At 40.6% G+C, this 20788-nt stretch overlaps 1 protein-coding gene across 3 annotated transcripts in view; it reads left to right on the plus strand.

Moving 5' to 3' along the window:
- LOC122543353 (electroneutral sodium bicarbonate exchanger 1-like) overlaps positions 1 to 20788 on the plus strand; it is a 449950-nt gene that overhangs the window by 329323 nt on the left and 99839 nt on the right. For all 3 annotated transcript variants that reach the window (XM_087985536.1, XM_087985538.1, XM_087985537.1), the window contains exons 12-15: positions 4108 to 4282; positions 9203 to 9336; positions 13257 to 13502; positions 20509 to 20614. In XM_087985536.1, coding sequence (XP_087841662.1) covers positions 4108 to 4282; positions 9203 to 9336; positions 13257 to 13502; positions 20509 to 20614 — 661 coding nt within the window. The remainder of the gene's footprint in view (positions 1 to 4107; positions 4283 to 9202; positions 9337 to 13256; positions 13503 to 20508; positions 20615 to 20788) is intronic.

A 20788-nucleotide genomic window follows, 5' to 3' on the forward strand; every position in this document is an offset into this window, starting at 1 on the left:
TTTAGCCCAGCACCCATTTCATGTGCGTGTAGGTGTAGGACACAGTGAAGAAACAACGAGTGCAGAAAACTTTATTCATATTCCACCACCAGGAAGAAAAGAAACATCCGAGTGGCCAGTGACAAGCAGAACCCTTCTCAACAAAGGGCAATGCCTAAATGTTAAAAAAAAGTGAAGGGGGCAGGGTAGGGATTAAATCAAAATAGAGTCGCGGGGGAAATAAGACACTCCACTTCCTGTGGTACCCACCTCTCCCTGAACACCTCGAGAGTGTTGGTAGACACCCCATGCTCCTTCTCCAGGGATACCGGGCCCGAACATAATCCCGTTTGTATTTTTTTTACCCCACACTACCGCCTTACTGCGGTAATGCTTATATTTTCCTCAGCACCCATGATGTGTGTGTGCAGGTGTGTGTGCAGGTGTGAGACACAGTGAAAGACAACAGGTATATAAATTTCAGACTGATTAGCTTAAACTTGGTCGTGGGTAAGATCCTGGAATCCATTGTGAAAGATGAGATTTCTGAATACTTGGAAGTGTATGATAAACTAGGGCAAAGTCAGCATGGTTTCATCAAGGAGAGGTCATGCCTGACAAATCTGCTAGAACTATTTTAAGCAGTAACGAGCAATGGAGTAACGAGTAAGGAGAGCCAATGGATGTTATCTACCTGGACTTCAAGAAGGTCTTTGACAAAGCGTCGCACAGGAGGCTATTGAGTAAGGTAAAGGGCCATGGTGTTAGAGGCAAGCTGCTGGTATGGATAGAAGCATGGCAGTCTGGCAGAAAGCAGAGAGTGGGGATAAAAGGGTCCTTCTCAGGATGGCAGCCGGTGACAAGTAGTGTACCGCAAGGCTCAGTGTTGGGACTACAACTTTTCACTTTAAACATTAATGATCCAGATGAAGGAACTGAGGGCATTCTGGCTAAGTTTGCAGACAATACAAACATAGGTCAAGGGACAGTTAGTATTGAGGAGGCAGGGAGGCTGCAGAAAGACTTGGACAGGTTAGGAGAGTTGGCAAAGAAGTGACAGAGTACAAAATGGGAACGTGTGAGGTCATGCACTTCGGTAGGAAGAATAGAGGCATGGACTACTTTCTAAATGGGGAGAAAATTAAGATATCTGAAGTGCAAAGAGACTTGGAAGTTCTAGTCCAGGATTCTACCAAGGTAAACGTGCAGGTTGAGTCAGTATTTAGGAAGGCAAATGCAATGATGGCATTTGTTTTGAGAGTACTTGAATATAAAAGCAGGGATGTCTTTCTGAGGCTCTATAAGGATCTGGTCAGACTACATTTGGAGTTCTATGTACAGTTTGGGGCCTCATATCTCAGGAAGGATGTACTGGCCATGGAGTTTGTTCAGAGGAGGTTCATGAGAATGGTCCCAGGAATACGAAGCTTAATATATGGGGAACGTTTGAGGACTCTGGGTCTATACTCGATGAAGTTTAGAAGGATCAGGGGGGTTCTAATTGAAACATAAAAAATACTGAATGGCCTGGACAGAGTGGATGTTGGGAAGATGTTTCCATTGGTAGGAGAGACTAGGACCCAAGGGCACAGCCTCAGAGTAAAGGGAAGACCTTTCAGAATGGAGACAAGGAGAAACTTCTTCAACCAGAGAGTGGTGAATCTATGGAATTCATTACCATATAAGGCTGTGGAGGCCAGGTCATTGTGTATATTTAAGACTGAGATCAATAGGTTCTTGAGTATCAGGGGGATCAAAGGTTACAGGGAGAAAGTGGGAGAATGGAATTGAGAAACTTATCACCTATGATTGAATGGCAGTGCAGACTCGATGGACTGAATGGCCTAACTACTGCTCCTATATCTTATGGTCTAAGCTCTGCAGTCTTGCCACATCCAGTCATGAATGGACAATTAAACACCTCACTGGAATAGGAGGCTCCACAAATATCCCCATCCTCAATGATGGAAGAGCCCAACACAGGAGTGCAAAAGGTCATGAAGCATTAGCAGCAATCTTCAGCCAAAAGTGCCCAGTGGATGATCCATCTGAGCCTCCTCCAGTCGTCCTCAACATTACAGATACCAGTTTTCAGCTAATTTTATTCACTCCGCATGAAATTAAGAAATGGTTCGAGGCACTGGATGATGCAAATGCTACGGGCCTTGACAACATTCCAGCAATAGTACTGAAGACCTGTGCTCCAGAACTTGCCACTCCCCTAGCCAAGCTGTTCCAGTACAGTTACAACACTATCATCTATCCAACAATGTGGAAAATTGCCCAAGTATGTCCTATGCATAAAAAGCAGGACATATCCAATCCAACGAATTACTGACCCATCAGTCTACTCTCGATCATTAGTAAAGTGATGGAAGGTGTCATCATCATTGCTATCAAGCAGCATTTGCAAAGACATGACCTGCTCAGTGATGCCCAGTTTGGGTTCTGCCAGGGCCACTCAGATCCTGACTCATTACAGCCTTGGTTCAAACATGGACAAAAAAGCTGAATTCCAGAGGGGAGGGGAGAGTGACAGCCCTTGACATCAAGGCTGCATTTGACTGAGTGTGGCATCAAGAAACCCTAACAAAACTGGAATCAGCAGGTATCAGGAGGCCAACTCTCCACTGATTGGAGCCATACCTGGCACATGGGAATATGGTTATGTTTGTTGGAGGTCAGTCACCTCAGCTCCAGGATATCTCTGCAGGAGTTCTTCAGGGCAGTGTCCTTGGCCCAACCATCTTCAACTGCTTCATCAATGACCTTCCCTCCATCATCAGCTCAGACATGGGGATGTTCTTTGATGACTGCACATTGTTCAGCACCATTCATGACTGCTCAAACACTGAAGTGTCCATGTTGAAATGCAACAAGATCTGGACAATATCCAGTGTTGGGCTGATAAGTGGCAATTAACATTCATGCCACACAAATACAATGTAATGACCGTCTTCAACAAGAGACAATCTTACCACCATCCTTTGATATTTAATGATGTAACCATCACTGAATCCCCCACTCTCAACATCCTTAGGGTTACCATTGATTAGAAATTCAAATGGATTTGCCACATAAACACAGTAGCTACAATAACAAGTCAGAGACTTGGAATACTGCAGTAGGTAACTCACCTCCTGACTCCCCAAAGCCTGTCCACCATCTACAAAGCAGAAGTCAGGAGTGTGATGGAATAATCCCCACTTGCCTGGATGAGTGCAGCTCCAACAGTACTCAAGAAGCTTGACACCATCCAGAAAAAAAACAGCCCACTTGATTGACATCGCATCCACAAACATTTACACCCTCTACCACCGACACCCAGTAGCAGCAATGTGTACCATCTACAAGATATGCTGCAGAAATTTATCAAAGATCCTTAGACAGCACTTTCCAAGCCCATGATCATTTCCATCTAGAAGGACAAAGTCAGCAGTTACTTTGGAACACCACTCACCATCCTGACTTGGAAATATATCACCGTTTCTTCACTGTCACTGAGCCAAAATCCTGGAATTCTCTCCCTAATGGCATTGAGTGTCAATCCACAATGGGTGGACTGCAGCGGTTTAAGACGACAGCTCACCACCACCTTCTCAAGGGCAACTAGGGATGGGCAATAAAAGCTGGCCCAGCCAGTGACATCCACATCCCACAAATGAATTAAAAAAATACAAAGTATGGTCTTCAAACATTGCCTTTTGAAAACTGGAAACCAACATATTGATTTAATATACTGGCAGTATATTAATAATAGTTGGGGCTGTTCATTAGAACTCTGCTGACTTACTTGCTCTAGATATTCAGCATTATTTTCATCATTTCTGCTCACTTTAGCAACATTAATCTAATTTCAACAAATGTCCAATTTTATTTGAGGTCTAAGTTCCCTTTTAAGTTTGTCGCATTGAGAGCCGTTGAAGTTGGCAATATTAAGTTTCTGATGTGGAGTATTATCAAGCTGTCGATATTGGGTTGGATTTGAAACAAACGTTTTGTGAAACAATTTAATCATATCTGTTTGAGTTGTTATAAATTGCTTGTAGTATGAAATAAATAAGTACTAAATAGGCAATGAATTAGTGGAAATGTTTTATTTAAAGTGAATTATTTCCTTTCTACCAGGCTATTTGGAGGCTTGATCCTTGATGTCAAACGGAAGATTCCCTGTTTCTGGAGTGATTTTAGGGATGCCTTCAGTTTACAGTGTGTGGCATCCTTCCTATTCCTGTACTGTGCCTGCATGTCTCCTGTAATTACATTTGGTGGCCTCTTGGGCGAAGCAACAGAAGGACGCATAGTAAGATCATTGAGGATGTTGGTGCATTTAGATCGCTCATACTTTACAGAAAAATAATAATGCCTCAGGCAACACACAAGAGAACTTGTTTTCATTTTTTTAAGTCGACATATAGAAATTCAACTTTTGAAAATTTGAGATGTGTAAATAATTGGAGAACTTTCAACAACAGTGATTACTTAAGAAAAAGCAAATCTGTACAAGTGTTTAGTGTGATTTTAAAAAAGAAATCTTGATTATATGTTGATCTTGTCACTAGATCATTAAATGTGTCATCTGCAATAAAGTAGACTTATGTCTTAATACACTGGATATAATGCATTGTCTGGGCAGAGCACAGAAAGGAAAATCAGGCATGAAGAATTATATACTGACAATTGAACCGGTTTGATTTTCTTTCTATCCAAGTAGATTGATAGAAAGGTTGTACAGATATCTTATGGACGTGCAATCCATCCAACCAATAAAAAAAACAAACATTCTACAAGGTGGCTGAGTGGTGAGCACTATTGCCTCACAGCGCCAGGGTCCAAGGTTTGATTCCAGCCTCAGGTGACTGACTGTGTGGAGTTTGCACATTATCCCAGTGTCTGCGTGGGTTTCCTCTGGATGCTCTGGTTTCATCCCATAGTCCAAAAATGTGCAAATTAGGTGAATTGGCCATGGGAAATTGCCCCATAGTGTTCTGGGATGTGTAGGCTAGGTATATTAGTCAGGGGTAAATGTAAAGTAATAGGGTAGGGGAATGGGTCTGGGTGGGATGCTGTTTGGTGGGTCAGTATGGACTTGTTGGGCCAAATGGCCTGTTTCCACACTGACGGGATTCTGTGAAGAATGTAAATGTGGCAGGTAGAGAGATGTAGCTAAATGGATTTCTCTCTTATTTCCTGTCTTCAGTTCTTTATAAACTTTACAAATGATTTTTAAAAAACATTGCTTTGGCCTAATCTGAGATATCATGGCATGTTATGACCCCATTTTTGGGAGAATTTGAAAGCTGTAGAGAGGGGTACAAAAAAGATGTATGAGAATCTGTTTTTTTTTAATTCATTAACAGGCTTAGGATGTCAATGGCTAGGCCAGCATTAAATGCCCATCCCTACTTGCCCAGAGAGCAGTTAAGAGTCAACCACATTGCTGTGGGTTGGGAGTCACATGTAGGCCAGACCAGGCAAGACAGCACTTTCCTTCCCTAAAAGACATTAGTGAACCAGTTGGGTTTTTCCAACAATCATTAGACTCTTATTTCCAGATTTTCTTATTGAATTCAAATTTGAAGATTCAAACCCGGAATCCCAGAACATTACCTGGATCTCTGGATTAACAGTCCAGTGATGATACCACTAGGCTGTTATCTTCCCAATTTGAGTTTTGTGAATAGATTGGAGAAGTTGGGATTGTTCTAGAAGATGGTTGAGAGGAGATTTGGTAGAGGTTTTAAAATTCATGGTGAGGGGGGAGGGGGGCACGGTGGTCTACCCAGACTAGATGCAGAAAAACTGTTCCCATTGGCGGAAGAGTCAAGAACCAAGAACCAGAGGATGCCAGTTTAAGGGGATTGTCTAAAGAAACAGTGGTGACATGAGGAAAAACCTAGGTTGGGAACTTTTACATTGGAGCATAGGAGGTTGAGGGGTGAGCTTACCGTGGTTTCTAAAATCATGATGGGCACAGATAAGGTGAATGACAAGGGTCTTTTCCCTGGGGTGGGGGGAGTTCAAAATTAGGGAGTATATTTTTAAGGTGAGAAGAGAAAGATTTACAAAGGACACAAGGGGGCAGCTTTTTTTGCACAGGGAGTAGCTAGTGTGTGGAATGAACTGCCAGAGGAAGTGGCGGATGCAGATAGAGTTACAACATTTAAAAGAGATTTAGATAAGTACATGAATAGGAAGGTTTTAGAGGAATATAGGGCAAACACAGGCAGGTGGGACTAGTTTAATTTGGGGGCATGGTCGGCGTGAACTATTCGGACCAAAGTATCTTTAGCCATGCTGTATGACTGTATGACTCTACATCAGGGAGGTGATGGCCAAGTGGTATTATTGCTGGATTGTTAACCCAGAGATCCAGAAAATGTTGTGGGGACCTGGGTTCAAATCCTGCCACGGTAGGTGGTGAAATTTCAATTCAAATAACAATCTAGAATGAAGAATATAATAATGACCATGAATCCCTTGTCAATTGTCAGAAAAATCCATATGGTTCACTAATGTCTTTCAGGGAAGGAAACTACCATCCTCACCTGGTCTGGCCGATATGCGACTCCAGACCCGCAGCAATATGGTTGACTCTCAATTGCCCTCTGGGCAAATAGGAAAATGCTGCCTAGCCCTCCTCCTGCAAATGAATTTTTTAAAAAAGTGTCCAGAATCTGAAATGCACTGCCTGTGAGTATGGTGGAGGCAGATTCAATTGAGGCTTTCAAAAGAGAATTGGATATGCACCTAAAAAGTAAATGTTGTAGAGCTGAGTAAAAGGTAGTGGTGGGGATTGGCCAAGAATGATAGGAATAACTATGTTCTTGCAAAGATCTGGCAGATACACAATGGACTGAATGGCCTCCTGTACAGTAGCTATTCTATGATTCTATGCACGCGAATGCTAAATGTATTACTAACAGTGATTATGAGACTTGAATTAATTCAAAGTAATGATGTGCATTAGCAGCGCTGCTATGTATTGTTTAACCAATGATCATATTCTTGAAATGTCATATTCTTGAAATTCTTAAACTTTAAACAACTTGTCAAATTCTGAGACTGTGCACATCATTACAGGAGATGAGGAAAGCTTATAAAAGTTAAGACAGAGGTTGAGGTCACTGGTTTATTGCTTCCACAGAAAAATCAGTGGAATAATAAAATACAATCTCTAAAGCCCTGCTAAAATCTAGATTAACAATGGAGTTTGACTTATTCAGTTACAGTAACAAATGGGAAGCAAAAACAGAAATTGCTGGAAAAGTTCAGCAGGTCTGGCAGCATCTGTGAAGAGAAATTAGAGTTAATGTTTTGTGTCTGGTCACCCTTCCACAGAACTGATGGTAGCTAGAAAATTTTCAGTGTATGTGCAGAAGGTGTGAGGGGAGGGGGTAATGAGTAAATGATAGGTGGGGATAGAGCCCATAGGGAGAGAACAGTTGGATAGATAAAGGAGTGCATAACGATCTGGCTAGGAAGGTGAACAACTGTTAATGGAGACTTAGTGGCTAACAAGAGATAGTCTGCCATGGCACACTGTGATAACTAGGCCTGGTGTGTGTGGTAGGGGGTTAGGACATCAGAGAGTTCAAGCCCTAAAATTATTGAACTCAATATTATATTGAGTCCAGAGGGCTGCAGGGTCCCCAAGCAAAACATGAGGTTGCTCTTCCAGCTTATGCTGAGCTTCACCAGAACACTGCGGCACGCCTGAGACAGAGGTATTGGCCAGGGAACAGGGTGGTGTGTTGAAGTGGCAGGCAACTGGAAGCTCAGTCTTTTTTGCAGGACAGAACGTAGATGTTCTGTGAAGCAGTCACCCAAGCTATGCTTTGTTTTCCAAATGTAGAGGAGATTACTTTGTGAACAGCAAATGCAGTAGATGAGATTGCCTGGAGATCAAAGTTTCAACTTTGATCTCCAGCATCTGCAGACCTCACTTTCTCCTGCACTTCTCACAGTCTAGTCTACTGCATTTACTGCTTACAATGTGGTCTTCTCTACATTGGAGAAATGAAGCATAGACTGGGTGACTGCTTCACAGAACATCTACGTTCTGCCCTCAAACAAGACCCTGCACTTCCAGTCGTCTGCCACTTTAACATACCACCCTGTTCCCTGACCAACATCTCTGTCTCAGGTGTGCTGCAGTGCTCCAGCAGAGTTCAGAGAAAGCTGAAAAAACAGCATCTTATTTTCTGCTTGGGGACATTGTTTCTGCTACTATCTCTTGTGATCTTATGCAGCAAGTAGTTGACTGTCAGATATTATTTTTTTTTAAATGGCTGCTTGGTTATATCCTACTTGTACAATAATCTCTTTATAACCAGTCCTCTAATTTTACTGAATAGAAAGAGGTCATTCACCCCAAATCTGCACAGACTTTTTAAAAGAGCTGTCTAATTAGTTTCTCACACTTTCTTTCCATAGCCTTGCAAATTTCTTATTTTCAAGTACAATGGAAGTCAATTATCATGTGATTCAAATACCATAATTCACTTTTTGCATGGGTGCCTCATGGTTCCCAAAAGAGGTAAATCTTTAGTTAAATTGTCATTTTGCTAGTTAAAAATAGGAAAAAATAAAAGTTATCTTATTAACATAATTCACCTATATGATTACTTCACTTTTTGGACCCCAACATGTAGTTCCACTGTGCATGTTCAATCCCCTCTAGAAAAAGTTACTATTAAGTCTGCTTCCACCACCTTTCAAATCATTGCAGGTTATAACTTTCTTAAAATCTATTTTCTTCACTCCCTTCCTGTATTTTATGTCTTGCCTGTCATCTTAATTATGTTTTCTTTGGTTACTAATCCTTCTGAAAGTTTTTTCCTTATTTATTCTATCAAATCACCCTCAGAATTTTGAATGCCTCTATTAAATCTCCCTTCAACCTTCTCTGCTCCCATATACTTTAACCTCTCCACATAACTGAGTTACCAAATATTGGGTACTGTTCTCGTAAATATCCTTTGCACCATCTCCAAAGTTTTGACAGCTTCCTACAGTACAACGCCCAGAACTGGATACAATGCTCTAACTGGGGTAAACCAGTGAAAAGTTAGTATAATTTTCTTGCGAATATGATGTATGCATCCAGGTATTTATAAAGCCCAGGATGTCAGTTTGGACTTAGTATTTTTGACTTGTCCTACTTCCTTCAATGAATTTATCTGTTTCGGTCATGGTTACATATATTTTTCATCTTTTTCAGAGTGCAATTGAGTCTCTGTTTGGGGCTTCCATGACAGGAATAGCATATTCTCTCTTTGCTGGCCAACCTCTTACTATTCTGGGCAGTACAGGTCCTGTGCTGGTGTTTGAAAAGATTTTATTCAAATTCTGCAAGTAAGTTACTGTTTGGAGGCATTTATAAAGCTGCAAAGCAATGCAGGGTGCGTATTACTTGAACCAGTATTCCTCTGAGTGAAAAAGCCTATGTAACCATTGACAAGTTCCAAGAGACCCCTTCAAATATTAGAACATCCACATGTGCCAATGTCTGGAAGACCACACCAGCTACCCAAATCAAAACTGTACTAACATTGTTGAACATATTTTTGTTTAGAAACATTTAATAAAATAGCGTGCCAGTAAGCCAGCTCTCAATTTGGAATAGTACAGAAATTGGATTGTCTTACAAACCTCAAAATTCCAGAGCCTGAAACTTCATTTTGAAAAGCTTTGGCTCAAAGAAACAAATCCTGACATCAGTAATCTGTTTAAATTAATCAAACAATTTGAACACCACATTTTTCTTCTGTACAGTTCAGATTGTTTTTCAAAGTTTTGTTGTAATTTTTAGTGTTGGAAGGAAAACTTGTTAAGCCAACTAGGTGCAGAAACATAATTATTAGCAGATACAACCATGCTTCAGCTCTTGTCATTTTACCTGTATATATTTGGTTTCATTATATTGTCACACTCTGTGCCTTTCCCATTAGTTCCCCACATTGTACTCATCAATACACAGGCTGAACTTTTATGATATGGAGAGCTTTCATGTCATTGTGAAAGTGGCTCTCAAAGCTCTGCCTTTCAACATGGCAGCTAACATTTTTGCAGGGGCAAGGAGAGTATGGAGAGATTCCATATTGTATATCAGGTTCATGGCAGCAACTGCCAATATCAAACAGCAGCTGCCTCCAGTCATTTATGTTTTTCATCAGCCAGGACTGGAAAAGATGGCATGCAGATTAGGCTTGGTCTAAACTATGCAGATTTGCTTGAATTAATTGTGTAGCCTTTTGAAGAGGTAAGATACTTTTATGGATATGGTTGCAGGACACTTTTGAGGGAGGTCAGGTACCCTTTGGGATTGTGAATAGTTGAAACAGATATACGTAAACAGTCCATAAACACATTTGAGCTGTAACCAGGAACTGATAACAGAGCTGTTAAGCTGTCAAGGCATTTAAAGTTCCTACCACTTTAAAATATTTTTAAATATTTTAGCAAGTGAGAGGGCTATGATTACAGGATTAGCACTGCATGACTTAGTTTTCATTATCATAGCCGGGGTCTCTTGGTTCATAGTTTGATTGACAGCTTTAAGTGATTATAGACCATTTGAGATAGGATTATGAATTCAAATATTTGTTTTCCTAAGAGATGAAAGGAAGATAAGCATAGTGAATGGGTGTTTATCAATGAGTATTTTTTTTTAAACATAGTGAATTCTCAAAACATGCTTAAAAGTTTTATTTTATCTTGTCTCAGTATGTATCCTGAGGTGTCCTCATGTTGAATACTGGGTGGGTTTGCATGATAAGTGTAATGGCAAAGGGTGGTGGAGTGGAGATGATGCATGAATTGGCACTATTGGCATAGAGAATATAAAGAGCCATGTGGGTGGAGGGCATAGGTTGGCAGACAGGCTATAAAAGACCATAGGTTTGGGTACTAGAGCATAGGTTGGCATAAGGACTATCAAGGGCAACATTCCCTTGAAACTGTGCTGATCTAAAGTTCCATGCATGGGGATCAGTGTCAGCATGCCAATCACAGCAGTGACTTAAAGTTCTAGAAGTTGCTGTCACGCACAGATTTCAGAGGTCCATGCATCAGAAAGAAAATCAGAAGGAACGCTAATCAAGGGCCATGGAGGGTGGGGGGGGGGGGGGGGGAACAAAAACAAATTAGCAAAGATCCATGGTTGCTGGTGGAGGGAATAGGAGCTTTAAAGTGCCATAGCAGCATGGGTTGACATGGAGATTATATGGGGGTTGTGATTTATTTTCATCCACAACTTGGAGATGTTGCTGGCAAGACCAGAATTTGTTGCTTATCCCTAAATGCCTTTGAAACGGAGTGACTTGATGAGCCATTTCAGAGTCAACTGCATTTGGGTTTGGAGTCACATGTTAGCTAAATTCAGTAAAGGTGTCAGATTTCTTTCACAATAAGGACATTACTGAAGCAGATGAGGTTTTGTAACAATTGATAATAGTCTCATGAGCACTATTACTGAGAATATAGATTTATAGATTTATTACCTAGCAAATTCCACTACCTGCTGTAGTGGAGCCAACTTAAAATAGGTTCAATCATTTCTTTTCCCCCCAAGAAGAACTAACAATAGATTTGAAGAGAGAAGCACAGAAAGCACAAAATCTTTTCTTACCAGAAGGACCTGATGCTAGGTTTCAGCCAGTGAGCTGAAGTTTAAGGATTAGTTATAGAACATACACAGGCTTAATGAAAAAAGAAAAAAAGTTTAGGAAGTGGTGCAGAATACTCAAGCTAAATGGTTACCCAAAATTTAAATCCCAACAGAAACATGAGGCAGAAACAGGTCAGCGAGACATATCCCAGTTTAGAATACAATTCTTATAAAGATGACCATTTAAAATACTGCTGGAAGCACAGAGAAAAAGAAGGTTGATCTTTCAGAAGTTAAGTAAAACTTTTAAAATGATTGAAGAATTTCAACGCAGAACAAGCCCACTGTAAAAAATAAGAATAAAAAAAGTCATAGAGAGAGTCCGAAACAAGAAAGAAATTCCTTTACTGAAAAAAAAGTTTAAAGAACGAAACAGATACAGCTAATAACTTTAGAAATGAAGAATTGAATTTAGAAGACTTTTTTCTGCCATGAAGATTTAAACAAAACAATGGACCCCCAAATTTGACATAAGATGGGGAATTATGGAGAAGAAAAATTCTAAAGGGTTGCTTCAAGATTAGACAACAAACCTGAAGCACAAGTTAACATTTTTATTCTAGTGGAGATATAGTCAATGATATGGGAAAAGTGTGGAATAGATGAGGTAGTATTCAAATATGATTACAAAAATGAATATCAGCAAAATAATTGGGACAAAGACTTAAGAGGTGTAGTATGAGAAGTTTTGAAAGGTTTGGAATGGGAGTAACTTCACCTTATGTGATATCAGAGGTCATATGGGAAGGACTTCCTGCTTAGCCTCCGATGAAGATGGTGATGTCTTAAGTACCTTGTGTAAATCATTAACAGGCTGTACTAATTACTGTTCAGAATGCAGATGCCTCAGCATCTTTCCTAGTTAGGTCTGACTAATTATGATGGGCACCAACCTTCGGTCCAAATCTTATACTACCTAGATACAAATTCACCTTAGGCCAAGGAGATGACAGTCTCTGTGTTGACTAGAAGGATCCCATCTGAGCTGAGTTCCAGTTCATACTTCTTAAAATGGAATAAGGAAAATCAATAGGAGAATCCTAAGGATGACTGCTGAAGTAAGAGCCTATTTTGAGAGATTAGGGTGCCTTGAATGCAAATTTCACCCTTGCCATAGAAGTATTTGATTGGGTTCCAAAGAAGAGATCACAAAGTGCTCCACTCCTCATTACTGATATTTCACCTCCAATACAAAATATCCTAAAACATTCAGTCTTAAAACAAGGAAACTGGTTAGATATATCAATTTCTGCAAGATAGAATATGTATTAGCATTCATCATATTAGAGCAAAACCTGTTGAGCCGCACTCTATCTGACTTGACAGATTTGCTACCCTAACATAAATGTTTAAAACTGCAGATCTAAACTTTGTAGACATTTGTACTATGTTGTCTGCCCAATTTAAATGCATCTTCTCCCACTCCCCTATTCTAGCAAAGCTACCATACTTGCTTTGTATGCACTTCTACAGCAGGGAAGATTAGCACAGCTTGAGTTAGTAAACTGACATTGATGTCGAGATGACCATTAGAATTCAGAATGTTCCTCTTATTTGACTTAATTTTGCATTTCTTTTAATTGGATTATCTCTTTCCTTTTTGTAGGGACTACAATTTATCCTACCTGTCCTTGAGAGCGAATATTGGACTTTGGACATCTTTCCTGTGTATCTTGCTTGTTGCCACTGATGCAAGCTCTCTTGTTTGTTATATAACTCGTTTCACTGAGGAAGCATTTGCTTCTCTCATCTGCATAATCTTCATCTATGAAGCCCTGGAAAAGCTGATCCATTTGGGAGAAATTTATTCTTTCAACATGCACACAAATTTGGACCAACTTACTCAGTACTTGTAAGCATTGTCATTTATATTTCTTGCCAACATTTTCCCCTCCTGCAGCATTAACAGTCCAACTCACTTGCCCCTCTACCTAGCTCTCCCTTCAAGCCACCTATCCACTCAAACCATCTATCATTCAGTCATTCATCCACACAGATGTGCATCCATTCACTTATGTTCACTCTAAACATCTAAAGTTGCCTTATTGTAAGCAGCTAGTGCCATACAGAGGGGGTGTGCCAGCTGCCTTGATTCTTTTCATTGCTTTCTGCATGATTTCTGCACCCAGACAGTTCTTCTGAATGCTGCGTCAGAAGTTGAAGTTTTTAAGTATCCAGTTAAATGCAGAGTTTTCTGCTTGGTCAGTGTCAGAGGCAGCGGTTCCAACACTGATTGGAGGTTTTGGGCCAGTAAGAATTTGGAGGTTGTTTCACTGTGTATGCGTCTAAAGCCATCACTTTCAGTCCTGAAAAGTGCCAGTATATCTCTGATTATTCTGGAGTGGCAAGGTATCTCAAATGTCTGAGAAACATACGAAGCATTATGAGTGTTCATTTGCCACTAACAGCATGCTACTGTTAAGCCGAAAATACAGTCCATTTTCCATATAAATGACTGATTTGTTTTTTGCAGTGGATGAACTTAACCCTGATGTAATATGGAATACTGTCATGCTCAGTCCTATTCTGGACTTGAAACTTATTTTACATTTCAAAACTGTACATATAGGATGGAAAGGATGGCTGCCCAAGATCACCTAACTTCTTTTATCGATTGGAATCGCTCCCCCCATCTTGAGAGGACAGAGAGAAGCACCCAGACTGATGTGAACCAGTGCTTTCCCTGAAACCAATCAAAAAGCTGTCAATTGAATGGGTCATTCAGAAACAAAGACACTGACTGCCTTAAAACCCATAATCTATTAGTGATAGTGATCACAATTCGGTTATGTTTACTTTAGTGTTGGAAGGGGATAGGTATATACTGCAGGGCAAGAGTTATGGTTGAGGAAAAAGCAATTACGATGCAATTAGGCAGGATTTAGGATGCATAGAATGGGGAAGAAAACTACAAGGGATGGACACAATTGAAATGTGGAGCTTATTCAAGGAACAGCTACTACGGATCCTTGATAAGTATGTACTGGTCAGGCAGGGAGGAAGTTGTTGAGTGCGGGAGCCATGGTTTACTAAGGATATTGAATCTCTTGTCAAGAGGAAGGAGGCGGCTTATGTTAGGATGAGAAGTGATGGCTCAGTTAGGGTGCTTGAGAGTTACAAGAAGCGCTTCACAGGAGGCTCCCAAGCATTGAGGATGTCACCTAGACAGGGGACGAAACGTTTGCAACAAAAATTTCCAGCTCGGCGAACAGAACCACAGCAACGAGCACCCGAGCTACAAATCTTCTCACAAACTTTGAAGTTACAAGTTGGCCAGGAACGACCTAAAGAGAGACCTAAGAAGAGCCAGGAAGGGATATGAGAAGTTGTTGGCAGATAGGATCAAGAAGAACCCTAAGGCTTTCTATAGGTATATCAGAAATAAAAGAATGACTAGAGTAAGATTAGGGCCAATCAAGGATACTGGTGGGAAGTTGTGCGTGGAGTCAGAGGAGATAGGAGAAGCGCTAAATCAATACTTTTCATCGGTATTCACACTAGAAAAAGATAATGTGGTCGAGGAGAATATTAAGATACAGGCTACTAAACTAGATGGGATTGAGGTTCAAAAGGAGGAGGTGTTAGCAATTCTGGAAAGTGTAAAAACAGGTAAGTCCCCTGGGCCAGATGGAATTTATCCTTGGATTGTCTGGGAAGCCAGGGAGGAGATTGCCGAGCCTTTGGCTTTGATCTTTATGTCGCCATTGTCTACAGGAATAGTACCAGAAGACTGGAGGATAGCAAATGTTCAAGAAGGGGAGTAGAGACAACCCTGTTAATTATAGACCAGTGAACCTTACTTCAGTTGTGGGTAAAGTGTTGGAGAGGGTTATAAGAGATAGGATTTATAATCATCAAGAAAGGAATAAGTTGATTAGGGATAGTCAACACGGTTTTGTGAAGGGTGGGTTGTGCCTCTCAAACCTTATTGAGTTCTTTGAGAAGGTGACCAAACAAGTGGATGAGGGTAAAGCAGTTAATGTGGTGTGTATGGATTTCAGTAAGGTGTTTGATAAGGTTCCTCATGATAGGCTATTGCACAAAATACAGAGGCATGGGATTGAAGTTGATTTAGCGGTTTGGATCAGAAATTGACTAGCTGAAAGAAGACAGAGGGTAGTGGTTGATGGGAAATGTTCATCCTGGTGTTCAGCTGCTAGTGGTGTACCACAAGGATCTGTTTTGGGTCCACTGCTGTTTGACATTTTTATAAATGACCTGGATGAGTGCATAGAAGGACGGATTAGTAAATTTGCAGATGACACTAAGGTGGACGGAGTTGTGGATAGTGCCGAAGGATGTTGCAGGTAACAGAGGAACATAAATAATTGGGCCGAGAGGTGGCAAAAGGAGTTTAGTGCGGAAAAGTGTGAGGTGATTCACTTTGGAAGGAGTAACAGGAATGCAAATACTGGGCTGATGGTAAGATTCTTGGTAGTGTAGATGAGCAGAGGGATCTCGGTGTCCAGGTACATAGATCCTTGGAAGTTGTCACCCAGGTTGATAGGGTTGTTAAGAAGGCATACAGTTTGTTAGCTTTTAGTGGTGGAGGGATTGAGTTTCGGACCCATAAGGTCATGCTACAGCTGTACAAAACTCTGGTGTGGCCGCACTTGGAGTACTGCGTACAGTTCTGGTCATCGCATTATAGGAAGGATGTGGAAGCTTTGGAAAGTGTTCAGAGGAAATTTATTTGGATGTTGCCTGGTATGGAAGGAAGGTCTTACGAGGAAAGGCTGAGGGACTTGACGCTGTTTTCATCAGAGAGAAGAAGGTGGAGAGGTGACTTAATTGAGACATATAAGATAATCAGAGGGCTAGATAGGGTGGACAGTGAGAGCCTTTTTCCGAGGATGGTGATGGCTAGCATGAGGGGGCACAGCTTTAAATTGAGGGATGATAGATATAGGACAGATGTCAGAGGTAAGTTCTTTACTCAGGGAGTAGTAGGGATGTGGAACGCACTGCCTGCAACAGTAATAGACTCGCCAACTTTAAGGGCATTTAAATAGTTATTGGATAGACATATGGACGAGAATGGAATAGTTTAGGTGAGATGGGATTCAGATTGGTTTCACAGAGCAGCACAACATCGAGGGCTGAGGGGCCTGTACTGCACTGTAATTTTCTGTGTTCTATGAGATATGTAATTTACTCAAATACTACTCACTTTTTCAGAAAATGATTGACATATTAAGAAATCACATGAGTGAGTCATGATGCTGTCTACTTTTAAAATTAGCTGGAAGATGTTTGCAGACAGTTCCACCTGAAAAGCCATCAATGTAGCTGCAAGTATTTTCCAGCAGCCCTGGTAATTAGTAGCAATACCCAGTAAGCAGAGATGCAGATAGAATTGAGGACTCCTCTAACTTGTTTCGGTTAAAGTTACTCTGAGAACCGATCTCCAAAAGGTCAATTACCAGAAACCTGCTTCACAAGACCTTCACTTTGACTTAAGAGCAGTAAAACTATACAAGGAGCTATAGTTCTGTTAGACAGGAAACTCAGACTGTAATGGGGTGTGTGTTTGCTCTTTAAATCCCGAGCAAGTGCGTGAGAATAAAAACCCGGTTCATTTTTAAACTCATCAAAGCTCACTATTGGAATCATTTCATAGGGCGCACGCACACACACACACGCACACACACACACACACACACACACACACACACACCCCTCTTCCTGACGAAACATAGGCAGTTCCACCCAGAAGCCATCAATGTAGCTGCAAGTATTTTCCAGCAACCCTAGTAATTGGTGGCAATACCCAGTAAGCAGAGATGCAGACAGAATCACAAAACATAGGCAGTAAGGGAGCACATACATTCAGTCCATGACAGACTTGTAGGCTGGAATAAATTCATTGTAAATGAGCCAACTCTGACTTTAAGAGAAAGTTGGAAGTAGCAGGGAAAAGTGAGATAGCCAAAGGTTTGAATCAAAAACAAAAAAAATTACAGCAATAATCTTTGTGGATACTAACCAAAGAAGGTATAATATAAAAGCACTTGTGCAACATGAACAATTAATTGACTAAAATTAGCATTAACATAGAACAGCTGAAGGCTATAACTAAGCAGGTAGGACTAAATATACACAATAAAGCACAGAAGCCCTCAAGATACTAAAAAAGCTAGCTGAGCATCTTGGCCTCACCATGAATTTGATTAGGTGGAGCATACAGAATCTAAAACAGATGAAGTAACTCAAATTTGCCTGGCAGCATGGAGTGTAGAGTTTCAGGCAAAAGAATAAGACAGGAAAGGGGAGATCAAAGAGAAAGAGAGAGAATTCCAGGAGAGAAAGGAGTGGAGGAACATACTTTCCAGCTTGAGCAAGAATTACAGGCAGAGAAGGGAACTGAGACAGATTGGGGCAGCTTGAATTGACTTTACCCAGTGGTAATTTAAATCACCTTAGCCCAAAAAGAACTTTAATTTCCTAACATTTTCCTGACTCGTCCCCAAGTTTGAAGAGGATGTGGAAATCTTCTTCACAGCCTTTGTGAAACTGTCTAGTCAGTTAAAATGACCAGCAGAACCTTGGACACTTAAGATACATGCTCTGCGAGTAGGAAATGCACATGAGATTTATTCTATGTTACCTGCCGAGAGTTCTGCTAGTTAGGAACAGGTGAAGGCTGCGATCCTAAGTGTCTATGAACTTGTATTGCCAACAATTCTGAAACAAATCCCACTCAGACACTCCTCAAATTCATTTGACAGGTGGGTGCACACCCTTAAAATGACTGCATCCATGAATGAAGGGTTAAGAGCATTAGTACAAATAGGGGTGTCCAAAAACTGCCTTTGTGTACAGCCTTAAAATTCACATAGACAAACTCCAAGATGTTGATAGTGGGGGATATAGCAATGGTAATACCATTGAATGTCAAGGGGCACTGATTAGATTCTCTTTGTTGGAGATGGTCATTACCTGGCATTTGTGTGCCACAAATGTTACTTGCCACTTTTCAACCCAAGCTGAATATTTGTCCAAGTCTTGCTGAATTTGGAAATAGACAGCTTCAGTATCTGAGGATTCACGAATGGTGCTGAACATTGTTCACTGATGATTGCACATCCCCACTCTTGACCTTATGGAGGAAGGTTTAAGTGTTCCCTAAGTAAAAAATTCACCTGTAAAATAAGTTGGTCATTGGTGTAGTAATGGTCAGGATTTTCTGAGCTTACCGATGGAAAGAGTAGATCCATTGTAGGGATTCCTGATGAAGGGCTCCAGCCAGAAATGTCGATTTTCCTGTTCCTCGGGTGCTGCCTGATCTGCTGTGCTCTTCCAGCAACACACACTCAACTCTGATCTCCAGCATCTGCACACCTCACTGTCTCCTCAGTGTAGGGAATGCTCAGTTACAAGGAGCTGAGAAAGTCTATAACATCTTAGAGCGATAGTGTGATTCAGGATCAGAGAGAAAAAAATAAAAGCGAAAGGGCTTTACAGCAGTCAAGAGAACCTATATACAGGTGAAAAGAAAATAGAACCAGTAAAAGCTAAACGGGTATAATCAAGCCAATTCAATTTAAAGAGGCCAGGCCAAACCAAGGTACTCAGAATTTATGATGAATTAAGAGCTAAGTCAGAAATCTGGTTAATAGACACCTACTGCTTTCAGGATTCAAAAGTTCTCAAACCAGCAGACAAAGAGTGACGAAGATGTCTCACCTAGTTGGGTGCCAAAATGCAGTGCAGCAGAAGCTGACTACTGAGCTATGGGCAGTTGTGTGCCAAAAGACATGGCGCAGATTGGAGAAAAACTCATCCCAAAGGAAACAGAATGAGGATGGAGTAATAGTTCTGGAGCATAACCTGATAGAGGAGCAGCACTCCAAAAGCTTGTTATTTCAAATAAACCTGTTGACTATAACCTGGTGTCATGTGACTTCTGAACTTGAATCCCAAGGAGTGTTGACCCACAAGACAGAATATGTAATCAACATAACCACCACTCCCTTAGTTAGAAAAGGGCTTTTAAATTGTAAGAAGGCAAACAATGAGGGAGACTTGTTATCTACTTCTAAAATGAACTGAAGCCGTTTACAGACAGATCACCAGACATCTGTTGAAGTAGCTACAAGGCATTAAAGTGAGTGAGGTAGTTAACAGCAAGACCTTGGAAGTGGGAGATACCAGTTAAGAAGGACTCTCACCCTGAACCTGGTCCAATCAAATTTCATCTGAGAACCAACCTCCTGAGAAATTCAACTGCAAGAAACCTCATGGCCTGCTGAGAATCCATTGCTTTACAAGACCCTTGCTTCAACTTCAAAGCACCGAAACTACACGTTGGCATGAGAGAGATTGGAGATTGTAAACCAGAGCCTGAGTAAAACATGAATTGTAAAAGTGTACTATCGTTATGTATGTGCAGGAGAACAAATGTGTGAGACATTGCATTATAAATCCGGGTGTGAGGGAATAAATAACTTTATTTTTAAACTCTCAAAAGCTTGCTCCAGGACTTATTTAATCAGGATACACTCAGACGGACTGAAAACATGCATCAATTTCAGAACAAAATACGCTGATCATGGGCGATAAGGTAATACACATTATATCTGACAATGTTCTTTTTGCCATTCTGTCTGAGCAGTTTGTGCAAAAATGAGGAGGAGAGTCACAGTCAAAGGGACGTAATTAAGGCAAATAATTTATGACTATTTGAAGTATGTAGATCAACTACATTTGTTTAAAATAACAAAGCACTTATCAGGTGAAATGCATTTTAATTATTTCTGTGCTAATACCTTAGAAAAAATTGGTTCAAAATGAACAGGTGCATGCTCATCTAATTTCAATATAAATGGAGCTTAATTTTCTGTTTCTATTCCCCTTAGCTGTATATGTACAGAGCCTCGTAATCCTGACAACAGAACTCTAGCGTACTGGGAAAAGCACAATATTACAAGATCATCAGTTCCTTGGGCAAATCTAACTGTCAGTGTAAGTATTTTTAAAAATTGATTTTTCAATTAGTTATTTATTTGGGAAATGAATCTGACTCAGAATTACGGTTAATAGAGGGTTGTGGACAGTCTATTAATTAGGCCAACTGCAGTGGAAAAATAACAAACTTCTGATCATAAGCAGCACAAGGGTCCAGATTCACATTCTCAA

The sequence above is a fragment of the Chiloscyllium plagiosum genome, unplaced genomic scaffold, assembly GCF_037043375.1.
Source record: "Chiloscyllium plagiosum isolate Xiang-an unplaced genomic scaffold, Cpla_swu_hap1 HiC_scaffold_53X, whole genome shotgun sequence".
NCBI classification, from domain to species: Eukaryota; Metazoa; Chordata; class Chondrichthyes; order Orectolobiformes; family Hemiscylliidae; genus Chiloscyllium; species Chiloscyllium plagiosum.